A 17570-nucleotide genomic window follows, 5' to 3' on the forward strand; every position below is an offset into this window, starting at 1 on the left:
AGGACATAGAAACCATAAAAAAAGAACCAGTCAGAAATAAAGAATACAATAACTGAAATGAAGAATGCACTAGAGGAATCAGCAGCAGATTAGATGAAGCAGAGGATCGAATCAGCGATTTAGAAGACAAGGTAGTAGAAAACATCCAATCAGAACAACAAAAAGAAAAAAAAAATTTTTAAATGAAGATAGTTTAAGGGACCTGTGGGACAACATCAAGTGTAACAACATTCACATCATAGGGGTACCATAAGGAGAAGAGAGGGAGCAAGGGATCGAGAACTTATTTGAAGAAATAATGACTGAAAGCTTTCCTAATCTGGCAGAGGAAATAGACATACAAGCCCAGGAGGCACAGAGAGTCCCAAACAAGATGAACCCAAACAGGCCCACACCAAGACACATCATAATTAAGATGGCAAAGGTAAAAGACAAAGACAGAATCTTAAAAGCAGCAAGAGAAAGACAACTAGTTATTTACAGGGGAGCTCCCATAAGACTTTCAGCTGATTTCTCAACGGAAACTTTGCAGGTCAGAAGGGAAGAGCAGGAAGTATTCAAAGTGATGAAAAACACGTGCTTCTCACCAAGACTACTCAATCCAGCAAACTTATCATTTACAATTGAAGGAGAGATAAAGAGCTTCCCAGACAAACAGCTAAAGGAATTCATTACCACCAAGCCAGTATTACAAGAAATGTTAAAAGGACTTATTTAAGCAGAAGAAATGAGAAAACAAACTGATCAAAAATATGAATAATAAAATGGTAATAACTCTGTACCTATCAACAATCACTCTAAATGTAAATGGATTAAATGCTTCAATCAAAAGACACAGGGTAGCTGAGTGGATAAGAAAACAAGACCCATGCATATGCTGGGTCCCACCTCAGATGGAGAGACACACAAAGACTGAAAGTAAAAGGATAGAAAAAGGTATTTCATGCAAATGGAAATGAGAATAAATCTAGGGTAGCAATACTTACATCAGAAAAAATAGACTTTAAAATGAAGATTATAATAAGAGACAAAGAAGGACATTACATAGTAATAATAAAGGGATCAATCCAATAAGAGGATATCACCCTAGTAAACTTTTATGCACCTAATATAAGAGCACCTAAATATATAAAACAAACATTGACCAACATAAAGGCAGAGATCAACAGTAACACAGTCCTAGTAAGGGACTTTAACACCCACTGACACCAATGGACAGGTCTTCCAGACAGAAAATCAACACGGAAACAGTGACCTTAGGCCAATATCCCTAATGAACATAGATGAAAATCCTCAACAAAATAGTAGCAAACCAAATTCAGCAATACATTAAAAAGATCATACACCGTGATCAAGTGGGATTCGTTCCTGGTATGCAAGAATGGTTCAGTAACTGCAAATCAAAAGAATGTGATACACCACATAAACAAAATGAAAAGTAAAAGTCATATGGTCATATCAATAGATGCAGAAAAAGCATTTGACAAAATCCAGCATCCATTTATGATAAAAACTCTCATCAAAGTGGGAGTAGAGGGAACATATCTCAACATAATAAAGGCGCACAGCTAATATATCACAAACCCACAGCTGATATACTCAGTGAGGGAGAGCTCAAAGTGTTCTCCTTAAGATAAGGAACAAGACAAGGATGCCCGCTTTCACCACTCTTCTTAAACATAGTACTAGAAGTTCTAGCCACAGCAGTCAGACACGAAAAAGAAATAAAAGACATCCAAATGGGAAAGGAAGAAATAAAATTGTCATTATTTGCAGATGACATGATACAATATAGAGAGAGCCCCAAGATTTCGCCAACAAACTATTAGAACTGGTAAATGAATTTAGTAAAAAGTAGCAGGATACAAAATTAATATTCAGAAATCAGTTGCATTTTTATACACCAATAATCAACTATCAGAAAGAAAAGTTAAGAAAATCCTATTTACAATTGCATCAAAAAAATAAAATACTTAGGAATAAATTTAACCAAGGAAGTAAAGGACCTGTACTCAGAAAATTATAAGATATTGAAGAGAGAAATTAAAGAAGATATAAATAAATGGAAACATGTACTATGCTCATGGGTAGGAAAAATCAATATAACTAAAATGTCCATACTACCCAAAGCAATATATAGGTTCAGTGCAATCCCCATCAAAATACCAATGACATTTTTCACAGATCCAGTATAAATAATCCTAAAATTTATATGGAACCATCAAGGACCCCGAATAGCCATGGCAATCCAGAGAAATAAAAACAAAGCTGGAGGTATCGTGCTACCTAATATCAAATCATACTGCAAGTCCACAGTAATCAAAACAGCATGGCACTGGCATAAAAAGATACATAGATCAATGGAACAGAATAGAGAGCCCAGAAATAAATCCATGCCTATCTGACTATTTAATCTGTGACAAAGGAAGTACGAATTTACATTGGGGTAAAGACAGTCTATTTAAGAAATGGTGCTGGGAAAACAGATACATGCAAAAAAATGAAACTGGACCACCGTCTTATGCCATATACAAGGATAAACTCAAAATTGATTAAAGACTTAAATAAGACCCAAAACCATAAAACTCCTAGAAGAAAATATAGGAAGTAAACTCTCAGACATTATCCGGAGTAATATTTTTACCGATATATCTCCTTGGGCAAGGGAAACAAAAGAAAAAGTAAACAAATGGGACTACATTAAACTAAAAAGTTTTTTCACAGCAAAGGAAACCATCAACCAAAAAAGACATCCTACTGAATGGGAGAAGATATAAGATATATCTAATAAGTGGTTAATATCCAAAATTTATTTAAAAAATAAATCATACAACTCAACACCAAAAAAACCAACAATCCAATTAAAAATTAGGCAGAGGACCTGAATAGACATTTCTCCAAAGAAGACATACAGATGGCCAATAGACATGAAAAGATGTTGGATGTCACTAATCATCAGAGAAATGCAAATAAAAACCACAATAAGATACCACCTCCCTCCTGTCAGAATGGCTATCATCAACAAATCAATAAAAAACAAGTGCTGGTGAGGATGTGGAGAAAAAAAGAAACCTTGTCCACTGTTGGAGGAATTGCAAATTGGTGTAGCCACTGTGGAAAACAGTAAACTTATCAAGAGGATCACTCATAGATTATGTAAATGCCTAACCACTGCACTATCCTCCTGAAACTAACATAAAATAATATTGAATGTCAACTGTAATTAAATGTGTGTGCATGCTTGTGTGTGTAGTCACATGATATAAAGTGCAGCATAGGGAATTTAGTCAATGGTATTGTAACAGTGATGTATGATGTCAGAGGGGTAGGAGACTTGCTGGTGTTATCACTTTGTGAGGGGAGTAAGTGTCTAATCATTACGTTATTTTGTACACCTGAAACTAATAAAAAAATAAAATGAAAAAGGCTTTTTTATATTGCTGGATGTTTTTCTTTTTTTTTCTTTTTGCCTACTTGCACTAAATGTAGATTACTTAACAAAAAGGGAGAACTGGCCGTAAAAGCAATTCTAAATAATCTTCTACCAAGACATTCTCAGAGAGCAGCAGTACTGGAAAAATCAGCTTTATATTTAATTATGTCTAAATTAAGGTCTTTACAATTTTTAATTTTGCTTGTATAATATAATGATTCAGTTCTCTTGTTAAAGATGCTTCCTTGCCCCAATAGAATTAGAGAAGGCTCTACTGATCCAGTCTAGCCCCTCGTGTTACTGATGAGGACATAGAGATCCAGGCAGCAGCAGTGAGATCCTAAAAGTAGTTGAAGAGCAGCAGAGCCAAGAACACAAAGTGCTTGATCTTTGAAGCAGTATGTGTTGTACCTGCTTCAAAGTCACATGGTTTTTTTCTTGGGGTGATTACAGTAATTTTTAACCTGAAAATCATTAGAAACTAATTAGATTCCAAGAAGCTAATCTACTGTGCTAAGGTTTTCTTTTTCATTCCCTGTTTGCCTAGGTATTTTCATAATAACAACTAATATTTGTATAGCACTTTTCAATTTTAAAAACATTTTTATATTTTTCATCTCACTTGACTCTTACAACAACATTGTCAGGTAAGAAAATACTCTCACCCTATAGATGAGGAAACTGAAGCTAAAGGAAATTAATAATTTATGTAAATCATAAATAGATGGCAGAGCCAGATCTGAACACAGGCCTTCCGACTCCAGAGCTTTTTCTCTTTTTTTAGTTTCTGGTGTACAAAACCATGTAATAGACATTGACACCCCTCACAAAGTGATAACCCTCCCCCACAATCTACTACCCGTCTGACATCGTATATATAATAGCTGTTACAATTTCATTGACTATATTCCCTATGCCAACTCTAGAGCTTATGTTCTTTCTAACTCGTCCAGCTTTACATGGTTGGGAGTTGCTGACAGTTGCTTAAGGGTTTTTTTTAAAGTCAGCTTATTGTCATGTTACATCACTATTTAAAGGTCTCTGGTCAGTCCTTTTGTTATATGAATAACAATGTCTTGAATTAATAATGGCTACCATCTGCTGAATACCTGCTGTGAACCCACATATTGTGGTAGGAACTCACTACACCTGACTCTTGATTCTCATAACCTCTGAGGTATTACCATTATCCCCACTTTAGAAATAAAGTTATGCTATTCCAGTTAGTAATTTACCCAGAATTAAAACTTGAGTCTGTTTGCCTCCAAAGCTTCAACTTTTAAGCTTCACCCAAGATTCAGATTTCCTTAAAGGAGAACATTGCCTATGATATGCTTAAAGCAATATCATTCTTCATGTGCTACTTTTGAATTACATACAAAAGTGTTTGTATTTACATATCCAGATCTCTGTTTAGTGACACAGTAATTGAGAAAATACTACTATTGGTTCAGAAGCTCATTAAATTAAAAAAGAAGGCAGGGAAGATAAATCAGTAGCTATAGAAGCAAGTATTACAATTGCTAGATGGCAGGGTCAGCTTTGTTTTTCTTTCTAATAATATTAACTACTAATGGACACTTCTTTTTTTTTTACACTTCTTTTTATTAAAATGTAATTGACATATAACATTATATTAGTTTCAGGTGTCTAATGGACACTTTTAACAAAATTAGTATGATCCATGTGACTTACGCACCTTAAGTGGAAATATTTCAGAAGTATGTTCAAGCTAATGGCATTATATTATCTTCTGAAACTTTATCTTCCTTAATTACTAGTTAGGTTCAATATATATATTTTTATTTAAATGTGATTTTACTTTTTTTAATATCACTTTTGTCTTTTAAATTTTTTAGAAGAGTCTTTTAAGCTGTTATCAAAACTGAGCAAGACTGCCTGTCAGTCCCCTTTTTATATGAAATTGTTTCAAAGGGTTACTTTCATGGAAGTGAGTTTTTATTTTGCCACAGGTGTGCAGGAAGACACCAGCTGTACGAACTATCAGTTTGCCCAGGCCTCAAGGGGAGACAGAGGAGAGACCTGTCCAGCTATCTATTAGTTGAATAGCAGGTTCTCCACTCCCTTTAGGTGGAGAAATGAGCCTCCAGCCTTCCCAAGTCCTGATGTGCAAAAGAAAGCATATTATTTACAAAGTGGAAGTTTATCAGGTTTTGAAGTTCTACCTAGTTCCTGGGACCAGACCCTCACAGCTTCCAGTGGAGTATTCTAGTGTCCTCCTTTGTTTCAGCTGGAGGTCTTGCCCCAAACAAGGTCTAGGCAATCAGATGTTTGACAAAAGTGTAAGGTTTTCACTGAGGTTGAACATACAAAGTTGAATTTCTAAGTAAGTCTGAAGATTATGCAGTTCACATCCTATAATTTTATGCTGTTGCATGTCTTAAGTAGTTCAGTATCTTCAAGTGAAAGTTTCAAAGGCATCATGGACTGGACCTTTGCTAGTCAAGAAGACAGAGTTATCAAATAGCATCCTGTGTTCCATTATTTTAGCTATTGCATGTTCCATTTTGACAGTTTATTCTTAATCTTTTTTACTCTAGGTCGAACTGGACGGTACACTCTAATAGAAAAATGGAGAGATACTGAAAGACACTTGGCACCTCATGAAAATCCTATCATATCCTTAAACAAATGGGGGCAGTATGCTAGTGATGTACAACTTATTTTACGTCGAACGGGGCCATCTCTCAGTGAGCGACCCACCTCCGATAGTGTGGCTCGAATTCCTGAAAGAACTTTATACAGGCAAAGTTTGCCCCCCTTAGCTAAACTGAGGCCTCAGATTGACAAGTCAATCAAAAGGAGAGAACCTAAAAGGAAATCATTAACATTTACAGGAGGTGCCAAAGGATTAATGGAAATTTTTGGAAAAGGTAAAGAAACTGAATTTAAGCAAAAGGTGCTGAATAACTGCAAAACAACAGCAGACGAATTAAAGAAGCTGATCCGTTTACAGACAGAGAAGCTTCAGTCCATTGAGAAAGAGCTGGAATCAAATGAAATAGAAATACGATTTTGGGAGCAAAAATACAATTCTAACCTTGAAGAAGAAATTGTCCGCCTGGAGCAAAAGATCAAAAGAAATGATGTAGAAATTGAAGAGGAAGAATTTTGGGAAAATGAATTACAGATTGAACAGGAAAATGAAAAACAGCTGAAGGATCAACTTCAAGAAATAAGACAGAAAATAACAGAATGTGAGAGCAAATTAAAGGATTATTTGGCTCAGATCCAGACTATGGAAAGCGGTCTTGAAGCAGAAAAATTGCAACGGGAAGTCCAGGAGGCACAAGTCAATGAAGAAGAGGTTAAAGGAAAGATTGGTAAGGTCAGAGGGGAAATTGACATTCAAGGCCAGCAGAGTCTGAGATTGGAAAATGGTATTAAAGCCGTGGAAAGATCTCTTGGACAAGCCACCAAACGATTACAGGTAAGAACATTTTTATAATGTTTCATCTGTTTAAAAGAATCAATATATTCTTGACATCTTCTTTAATGATTGTCCATTTTCTCTCATATTTAAGGCTGGAAACCTACCTTAGTTAATAACTCTTTTAGAATTCTTGTGACTTACCATAAAGCTTAGATGTGAGACCAAAACAAAGATAAGAGCTAACTGCCACACTGATCCTCGTTCCAGGGAAGGAGCTCTCTTACTGTGGCAGTTGCAGCATTAGGTAATTGGATATAGGAGAATAGAATCTCAGACCTGGAATGGACGCTAATGATGAGATAGTGAATCTGACCTTCTCCCCTTAGAGATAGAGAACCCAAAGCTGAAAGAGATTACCGAGGATTGATTTACGAAGGATTGTGTGGCTAGTTGGCTGCTTATTTGTCACTTCTCCATTGTTGCTAACCCCACCTTCTTTCCTGAGATGTAAATAGTCCCCTTCCCTTCTCCCCTCTCCAGGCTACCCTCCTCTGCTTTCTTAGGGAGAGGAGCACAAAGAGTCCTCTCCAGTTTTTCCACTCTCTAGTTCAAGTACAAGAACATGTATATTTTTCCACGTTAGGGCCTGATCACTCCACCTACATTTCTCGGGTACCCACTCATGAAAAGACAATGTGGTGATGTGATGGGAGTTGCAAGAGGTACCAATCTCTAACAGATGACATGAGAAAGATACACAACTGATACGGCTACTTAAATTAAATATAATTAAAATTATATTCAACAAAGTTGTTTAAAAAAATAAATGTAAAATTCTGTTTTAGTCACAGTTGGCCGCATTTCAAGTGCCCAACAGTCTATGTGTCTAGTGGCTACAATGTTGAACAGTCCTGATTTAGAAACTGCGGTTCAAAGTGCAATCCAGGGGGCTGCAGGGCCCACTCATTAGGAATTCACAATCTCTATTATAACAAGAGCTCCAGATAGTACCTGCGAAACATTGAAGTTTGAGAAGAGCTACTTTAGAATATGAGCAGTTCTGAAACAGAGAAAGCTAAGGTTTCAGGAAGAACTGATGTGATTTCTCTATCATTAACTATAGTGAGAGGTAAAACTGCCTCCCAGACCTTGAAAATCAGGAATTTCTCATGCAATAGAAGGTTGTTAACCTGTGATTTGCTAGTATTTTACTATTTGGATTCATTTTGACACTTAAGGGTACAATTGGAAATTGTGTTGCCTTTGATATTCCAGGAAACACTAATTCATGATAATCATTACTAGTAAATCCCACTACCTATTGAAAGGTGTCTAATAGTCAAACTAGTAACATATCTCCAAGTGCCTCCCACCCTCAAAGTGACTGAAACAATCACTCTTTCCTACAGTCTCTCCCCGCCCCTACCAAATCCTCAGACACACCCAGCCTGGGTGGGGCCTTGCCACTTTTCCTTATAGTGCAGGAAAGGAGAGAAAGGGGAAAATCCATTTTAAACCATACTCTGCCTCCTTGATTTTGAACCTTTCCCGCTGTCCAAAGTTGATCTCCTCTCTTTAGGGCTCTTCAGTTCTCAGAACTGTCTTCAAGGATTTAAAAACCTCATAGTGAAAATCTTGTGGGAATCTTGCTTTCCTCAGTCAATAATGTGAATCTCAGTAACAGATCTCCTGAGAACTTAAACAGTTTACAAAAAACAGGCACTCTGACTCTCATGGACCAAATGAGTATTTATTTTGCAGTCGGCTTTGACGTGGATAATAGGGAAATCGGATTGTGACGAGCTTATTAGCAAGAGCACTGTGAACACGGGCTGGATGGAAACCAGTGTTTTATTGATGAAAGTTTATAGACATATATTGATTTCATGAGGCGCATAGTGTATTCCTAACAGAGGAAAGCATCACAGTTATAAAAGACCAGACTGAAGAAGGTGTCATCCTTTATATGCCTGTTGTTTGGCCCGTGCCACAGAGAGAAAGTGACATCTTCAGCCTGTTGTATCGATAGAAGCCGGATTTGTTAAATGCTCTTGTGAAAGCAAGTATCCCACATTCAATCCCTGGAGCCGATGGACTGTCTCCAGGATATCTTTTAGCTGGCCAATATTGAATCCTCAAATTAAAAAAAATAAAATTTAACTTCCATTTAGGACAAAGAACAAGAGCTGGAGCAGTTGACTAAAGAGCTGCGGCAAGTCAATCTCCAGCAGTTTATCCAGCAGACAGGGACAAAAGTTACCGTTTTGCCAGCAGAGCCCACTGAAGTCGAGGCCTCACATGCAGACATAGAAAGGGGTAAGATGTTGAGAAACCTGCTTTTTTTTTTTTTTTTTTTTTTTACTTTATTCTCACTAGTTAACTTTGAATAAATGTCTTGGCATTCAGTAAAAGTGTTATCTTACCATTCAAAGCTAATTCTTGGGTCTCTATAAAAAAAATTTGATGTACTTACTGTTTCTGGGGAAAATCGATAATATTTAGGTTTTTTTCTTTACTTAGACGAGCATGAAATCACCAAATTGTATATCATTTTCCTGAAGTCTGTATGAGTCATAGTCTATTTGAGTTCTAGCTTCTCTCTGTTCCGCATGTCCCTTCTTCTTCTCCTAAAATTAATTTCTGCTAATTTTTAAAAGACACTTCTAGATTTGTATATGCATATAGTCTGAACAACCAAGAAAGAGAAGCAAAATGCTCACCTTCATCAAAAGATCATTAACTATTCAAATCACTGAAAACTTGGTTTAATTACTGAGAGAGGGTCCAGCGGAGTAAGTTTTCTCCTCTCACCCCAGGACCAATGGGGGATTACAATTGTTACTACAGGTTCTTTGATTCTCGAGGGCAAAAAACTTACAATTTTTCATATTGTTAAGTACGCCAAGTGGAATACATCAAATGACTTTTCTTTGTTTCCTGTTTAGAGGCACCTTTCCAGTCTGGGTCCCTGAAGCGGCCTGGTTCATCTCGGCAACTCCCCAGTAATCTTCGTATTCTACAGAATCCTATCTCATCTGGTTTTAATCCTGAAGGCATATATGTATAACATTCTCTGTCTTTAGGGGAGAGACCCAATAAAGGTACCAAGAACGGGAAAAATTCTTGCTTTGATTTGTGCCAATGATGAACAGAGGATATATTTCACAAGCCACTGTATCTTTTTTCTGTCCTAAATTGCATACCACTTGGAGCCATACCCTGTGCACTGATGCTAAAGAACAAAGAAACTGTGTTTTCACACATCAACAGTGTTGACATTTTTATCCAGCAGCTGTAATGCAAAGCCTTCATTTTTATTTGTAGCATTTTGAGAGCATTAGGAAAGTATTATACTGTGTGTCTGTCTACATAAATAAAACCGTGACTTAAGAGTGAAGAGAAATATGTGACTGGCTTAGTTTAATTTATTCCATGTAATCAATTAATGTGTGAATGCTGATGTTTTACTATTTTTTATTACTACTTATCCTGTGACTGAATTACATTGTGTATTGTGTGATTATGACTTTGTGTGCACGTTGCCAGACCACCCATACATACCTTGCTGATTTACAGCTACACACGCATCATAGGGTGCTCCACCATCGAAACTAACTCCACAGAACCCACTTCCATTTATTTTGTGACCCTGTCATAGCCATTGCTTAATTAGGTGAAGTAATTCAGGTTTTCTAATTAATCTGGAGTTTAATCTTTTCTTTACAATATTTCCAGTATATGAATGACCACGTATCAGAACAGAAATATTTTCATGAGGTAAATTGTATATTTAAAAGATTGGCAGTGCTTCAGACACTGTCGAACAAAGATGTAATTGTTGAATATCTATCCAAACAGGCATGGGGTTTCCTGACACATTATGTGTGTTATTTCTGCCCTGCCTTATCATTTTACTCTCATGGATCCTCAGAGTGGCCCTAATACATGCACATAAGTTAGAGATATCTGAGGATCAGGTCAGTCTACTTCAGGAAGGTTGCTTTAAGTGATGTATTTTTTAAATAACCCGCTTCGTATGTATGGTCTTTAGGTGTAAACCCCCATGAGTAAGGTATTGCTTGCACATAAGTTACTCTGTACATTATGGACTATTACAATTTCTCCAGTCACTTAGGTAGAGAGACAGTGGATTGGAATTAGGTACTTTTTACCAAGGAAGTTAAACTCGGTGTTTGTTTTCATTTTTAAGCTTGACTTTTACAGGACATTTATCTCCATTTGTACATATGTTTTCTTATTTATAAAACCAAAAATGAGTCAGCAACCCTCCCATGAGTATTGATTTAACTAAGATTCTCAAGTAATATCTGGACGGATGTGATCAGATACCTCTTAGCTATTTTTACATTCCCTCTGATCAAAATTTGGTACAACATAATTAAGACCTTATTCTGAAATTTGAAGTTTTTAATTCTGAGGAGAATACATTCTCTGTATTATTTACATGCAACAAAGTAACAATGGATTATTAATGCAATGGTAACAATAAAAAGATGTAAGTTATATCTTATGCATGAGGGCAACTTTGGATGTTTTAAAACATTTGACTTATTTTTGGTCTAATGAATGCTGAGAATGCTGCTGTATTTAGGTCTCCAATGAAAAATTTTAAGAATGCCTATGAAAATACATAGAAGCTTCTAGAGGACTGAAAGTAATAGTGCAGAGTTGCCTTTTCTAATCCAGCTAAATGGCAGATCTCAACTAAAGATATTATTTTCTTTGGGTTCTTGGAGTTATTGAGTTGACCTTGCCATTATACTGTTTTACAAATAACCTGAGAAATAAATGATATTTGCCTAAATAACCACCACCTGTACACATTTGCTCTCAATTTATAATAGTTATTTCATATCTAATTAAAAATTAGAATTTTAAAAAATCAAAATAATTTGTAGGTTTTGTGACAATAATGATTTATGTATGCCTGATATATGCCTTATTTTTAAAGGGTTCCATCCTATACTGAGTCATTTTTTAACTGTTCAGAGAAATTGTGATCTTATTCACAAAGAAAAGCATTTTTTGTAAATTGGTCACATTCTATTTAAATCAAAATGTTAAACTAAAGCTATATTAAACTTTGCAACTATAAATTGCAAAGATGCCTTGGCATGCCCTGAGAAACATAAAAGTCAATATCCAAATTAATTGTTGTAAATTACTCTTAGCATTAACCTAATAACTCTGAAGAGAAACTGGCAGCATCCTTCCAACTTGTAGCAGTCTTGGGTTCCCCTGGCACAGTGTCATAGATAGTAAGTAACCTCTCTGACAACTTTACCCAAATGTTCAAGCTGCCAAATAATTTTTATGGAGCTAATTACAAATAGAAATACTATTTCCTAGATGAGAAGAATATATAAACTTTGATGAATTTGATGAATACATTGAGCAGCTGTACTTTTTAATCAGTAATATTACTTCTGGAAGCACACGTCTAAGAAATGTTTTCTAAGTCTTTTTTTAAAATAGAGCGAAGAAAACTCGTTTCCCTAGAACATCTTAAAAATATTTTAGTCTGTTCCTAATCATTTTTATCCATTGTGAATACAAATGAGTTAGATTAAGTGCCACAGCTTTGGATACCTTTTGGGGTGGTGACAATGGTATACAAAAATACCAAATATAAAATTTTGCACCTGGGGGAATATTCAGGTTCTAAATACTAAGTTAGATGATAAGGTTTTTTTTTTAAAAAAAAAATATATATATATATACATATATGTATATATATATGTGTGTGTGTATGTGTGTATATATGTATATATACACATATATACATAAAATACTGCAAGTTGTTTTATTGTGATTTTCTACAAGTATTAAATACATTCAAAGATAATTTTTTTAACCAAGTGATAATCTGAAATAACATTACTATATTTGACCCTTTGAGTATCTGTCACCTCAGAGAATCACCTATAATGGGTTGCCTCCGTCCTTTTGTTGTTCTTATGAGATATTTTGGTTTGTTAGCATTTGTTTTTTGTCTTGATGCACAGGGAATTTATATGTGAGACTTCAGCTGGTATTAATAGGAATTACCCATTTAATTCCCTCAATTATCACTAAACTAATCAATTCCCATAGTTCAAATTCGTCATAAACTCGAGCTAAAATAAGCCTGATGCCATAAAAAATACAGAATTTATGGTGTGAAGTGTGAATTTTAACAATGAAGAAGGACAAATAATCACTTGCTTCCAGAGAATCAATGAAATTTTTACCTGCATAAAGAGAAAATTTTCTTTGTGGATAAGAGCAAAACAATCCTTAGAGAAAAGAAACTTCATTAAAACCATTTCTGTGAATGTCTTTCCAAATTAGAACTCTAATAATGGATTGAGGAAATAATATGGAAAAGGCAAATCTCTTGATTTCAGTTGTGCAAAGGGCGTGGGCAGGTCCCTGTGTGCATTGCCTTTGAAAATTGGGCCTTAATTTATATGTAAATAACAGTGCTGTGTTCACATCCCTCTTCTTCCTTCTCAAGTTGTCTTTATTAGTCTATGTTGTATAAAATTTAGCTCATAAGTATTACTTTTATATTATGTCCATTTTTTAAATTGCATGTTTATACTATTTGCTACAGTATTTTTAAGTTTTGGGTGAAGGCCATCAGCTGTATGGAGAAGACAAAACAATCACTATTTATTCAGTATTGCTGCTTTACATTTCCATAATAAGCTTTCGATGCCAGGACAGTGACTGCTTGAAAGTTGCAGGAGCTCTATTCCAGTGCATTTTATATATTTTTAGAAACCAAATAAATGCAGGTAACTATTTAGTATACTAATTATATTAAACCAGCAGAAATATAAAGGCAATAAAGTATATGCATATATATGGGGGGAAGGGAAAGATTAAAAAATAGGTTTAAAACCAGACATGGTGATAACCCTAAATATATTTCTCAACCTGTCTTTCTTTATTGACCCAAGGAGGATTTGAGTTGCTGCAGCTTTAAACAGAAAATTGCCATGTTCACTAATTGTGGACACGTAGATATGCTTTTAGTACTGCTTTGCTTATGTACAAATAAAATATCTGTAATATGTATTGTATGTAATTATTTTCTTTTGACTTTCACTTCAAAATGTATATTTTCTGATTATTATCATGAGCTGTAAAACAAAGATCAATATCTGATATTCTCCCAAATAATAAATTTTCAGGATTAATTGGGGCATTACATTGCTGTTTTTTTTTTCTTATGTATTTAATATTTTTAAATATAATTTTATTTACTTTAAAAGATGCCAAAGAGTATAGTTCTGCATATCAGTAGCACAAGATTACGTTTTTCTAAAAGTAGTGTTAATTATTAATAACTAAAGGTTTATCTATTACTGAAAAAATAGCTGCTTCATTCAATTGAAACTGAATAAATAGAAGTTAGCTCTTGATCAAGAAATTATATATATGATAATAGTATGTTACAAAGGCAAACATAAAATGAGAAACTTAAAATAATTTAAAATATTATTCTATGTCCTAGTTGGGGGGACTTTTAGAATTTTCATTATCCATCCTTTCCTCCTCTAAAGTCATGTTTTGTTACCATGTTTCCCCGAAAATAAGACCTAGCCAACAATCAGCTCTAATGTGTCTTTTGGAGCAAAAATTAATATAAGACCCGGTCTTATATTATGTAAGACCGGGGCTTATAGTAAAATAAGACTGGGTCTTATATTTTTGCTCCAAAAGACGCATTAGAGCTGATTGTTGGCTAGGTCTTATTTTCGGGGAAACATGGTAACAGCAGAGCAAGAAATGAAAACTGCTGTTCACTTGACTCTTCCCCTGCTACCCACTCCACATATTTGTGCTACCTCCCTTAAGAAAGACCAGTGGAGTCCCATAAAATGGGCATAAACACGCTGAACTCGTTCATGCTCTCTGCAGACATTTAGTGGGCCTGTCATTGACCAGATGGAAACTAATGTGATTGGCTTTGCAGCTCAATGAGGTTACAGTCTAATGAACAGTATTAAAAGAACAAGAACAGAGTGCCATGGAAACACACCAAGGAGGCTTCACCCCAGGTGTGGGCAAAGCGCGGAGAAGGGACTTGAACCGCGGAAGACTATCTGGCACAGATGAAGATGGGAAGATGAGCCTCTGAGGCTGTGACCAGCCAGTCAAGGGTTGGGGAGGGCTGAGAGAAAAAGGTAGATAAATCATGAAGGGCCTTGGTTGCCATGATAAGCACTTCGGACTGTCTCCTGAGTGCCATGGATGAGTGGATGAGTTTTAGCAGGGGAGGGAAATGTTCAGGTTAGCATATTAGGAAGATCCTTCTGGCTGGCATTGTGGAGAAATGACTGAAAAAGGATCAAGACTAGAGGCAAGAGACCTTCCCAAGTCATTGGCTGTGCAGTGAGATGCTTCAAAGCCTCATTAAAAAGGTTTGGGTCCACATGAAGCCCACTACACCGAGGTTTACCAGGAGATCTGAGTAAGAATGGGGTTCACGGGCTTCATCATTTACAAAAATCAGGAGTGCTGATACAAGTAAAGCTTTGAGAGCTTCGAGTCCTGCACCTGCTCATGGTCATCATTAACCAGCTTTACCTGGAGTGACATCAGGTGGAACGGCAGTCTGGCTGTAAATTGCAGCAAGCTCTGTTAGATGGAAACGTGGAATATTGCTGTATGCTTGTAGAAGTGCCATTTCCTTTGTGGCATGAATAAATGTACCTGTAAGATTAAAATAAAATAGAGACTAGAGGCAAGAAATGTCGCTTAAGAAGACTGTAGAAATCCAGGCCGGAGGTGATGGTAGCCTGAACTAAGAAAGTAGCTGTTGGGGTTTATGCAACAACAAATTTTTGTTGAGCATCTACTTTGTGCAAGGAGAAGAAGAGAACAAATCCAATTGTAGACATCCTAAGTAGACAGCAGCAAGAGGACTTGCTGTTTATATGGTGGGGGCAGAATAAAAGCATCGAAGAACTCAGAGCATTTGACAGCCATCCACAGCCGTAAATGGCTGGTGGAAACTGCTATGGGTCTCTTGAGTAATCACTATTTCTGTGTGCTGGGGACAAAAGATTGGGACAGAAGGAAGGGAAGAGAGAAGAAAAACATGGAAAATACGTATTTGAGAGATGCGCTTCCCCCTTGTAGAAAGGTCTTTCCTGCAAGAATGGCATGGATTTGGGGAAATGCTCTTTGCAGCACCAGATTCACTCATCCAAATCTCTTCCTCTGGTATGCTGGAATCCCGTTTCCCTAGCATTTTACTTGACTTTGTGTTTTATATCGGCCACGATCATACACCTGCCTTAAGTATGTGTCCAGGATGATAGAAGGGTCTGATTATGGTCCAGAATGAAAGGACTATGTGTACACACATACACACACACACACACACACACATATATACACAAATACATATATACACATACACACATGTATCACACACACACACACACACACACGTTTCCTGCAACAGCTAGCAGCATAGAAATTCAACAAATGGAATACCTAGTAACAGTTTTTTTAAGCATAATGAAAATCACAGACACTGTAAGCAAAGAACACAATGAGTTAAGAAGCTGTGTAGCAACAAGCACCACATAAAGTGGGGCTGGGGACAGCAGGGACCAATGCAGAATGTACAGCAGGAGCCACCCACCTGCTCAGCCAAGAGGACGGCAGTTGTGGCACTGAGCCCTGCCGCTTCCACATCATCCCCACCAAACCCAACCTGCACGCGAACCCTCAGAGACTGTACCATAATTGAGTACAATTCCTGGTAATTTCTAACTTTCCTTAAGACCACGCAGAAGAAACAATTTCTCACCAATACGACAGCTCTTCAGGTATTTGAAGACATCTGTAATGTCCCATAGTGTTCTCTCCCCCAGGCTAAATATTCCCAGTTCTTTCCAGTCTCCTCTCCTGAACACGCTTGCATGTGGAGCCAGGACTGATCACAAAGCTCTTTTGGTGATTTGACCTCTGCACCATGGAGGAACTTGATTCATTGTTATGCAGCCTAAATCTAACCTCCGTGGCTGGGTTGGGAGGATGAGTGGTTGGGTAGTTATTTGAGATCCTCCTCTCATTATCAAATCATTGAACTGCTGGTTGGCTAAAGTCCTGTCTTTTCCACATTTTCTGCTGTCAGTGAAATTTTTCCTAATTTGTATCTGTGTAACTTAGTTTTAGGATACATGTGCAGAATCTTTATCAAAATACTTATCATCTCTAAACACTTTAAAAGTAATAAATCCCAGAGGGAAGATGTGAGCTTTTATGTCAGGTCAATAATGAGTTTAATTTTGTCAAGGGCAGAGTGCTGCAGGGACACACACGGGGTGAGTGGGAAAATTAGAAAAGGCTCCACTGAGATGGATTCAGCTCTAGAAGGGTAAATAGGTTTTTACTTCATCGTATTTATTGAATGTCTGCTATGTGGTGCACACTGGACAGCAGTGAACAAAAAAGACCAAAATCCCTGACCACGAGGAGCTTATATTCTAGAGGGAAAAACAGGAAGAAAAAAAAATATATAGTATTTTTTATTATGGTAAGAGCTAAGGAGAAAAGCAGCAAAGAGCAATAGGAAGTGCCAGAAGTTGGGGGAAGAAATGCAATTTATATAGGTGGCTAGGGAGGCCCCTAAAAGATGACATTGTAGTAAAGACCCTAAAGAAAGTGCCGCATGCCTGCAGAAATGAAAAGGAGGTGTCTGGACACAGCCCGCGTTAG

General features: G+C 36.5%; 1 protein-coding gene and 1 pseudogene across 1 annotated transcript in view; both read left to right on the forward strand.

The window, feature by feature from the left end:
• RASSF8 (Ras association domain family member 8) overlaps positions 1-11777 on the forward strand; it is a 102158-nt gene extending 90381 nt beyond the window's left edge. Inside the window, exons 4-6 of the mRNA XM_033118126.1 lie at positions 5995-6884; positions 8999-9143; positions 9773-11777. Of these exons, the coding sequence (XP_032974017.1) occupies positions 5995-6884; positions 8999-9143; positions 9773-9894 (1157 nt within the window). The 3' untranslated portion in view covers positions 9895-11777. The remainder of the gene's footprint in view (positions 1-5994; positions 6885-8998; positions 9144-9772) is intronic.
• Positions 11778-15235: 3458 nt separating this feature from the next.
• Positions 15236-15415, forward strand: LOC117029443 (ATP synthase subunit ATP5MPL, mitochondrial-like; annotated as a pseudogene).
• The last annotated feature ends 2155 nt before the right edge of the window (positions 15416-17570 follow it).

The sequence above is a fragment of the Rhinolophus ferrumequinum genome, chromosome 10, assembly GCF_004115265.2.
Source record: "Rhinolophus ferrumequinum isolate MPI-CBG mRhiFer1 chromosome 10, mRhiFer1_v1.p, whole genome shotgun sequence".
Taxonomy (NCBI): Eukaryota; Metazoa; Chordata; class Mammalia; order Chiroptera; family Rhinolophidae; genus Rhinolophus; species Rhinolophus ferrumequinum.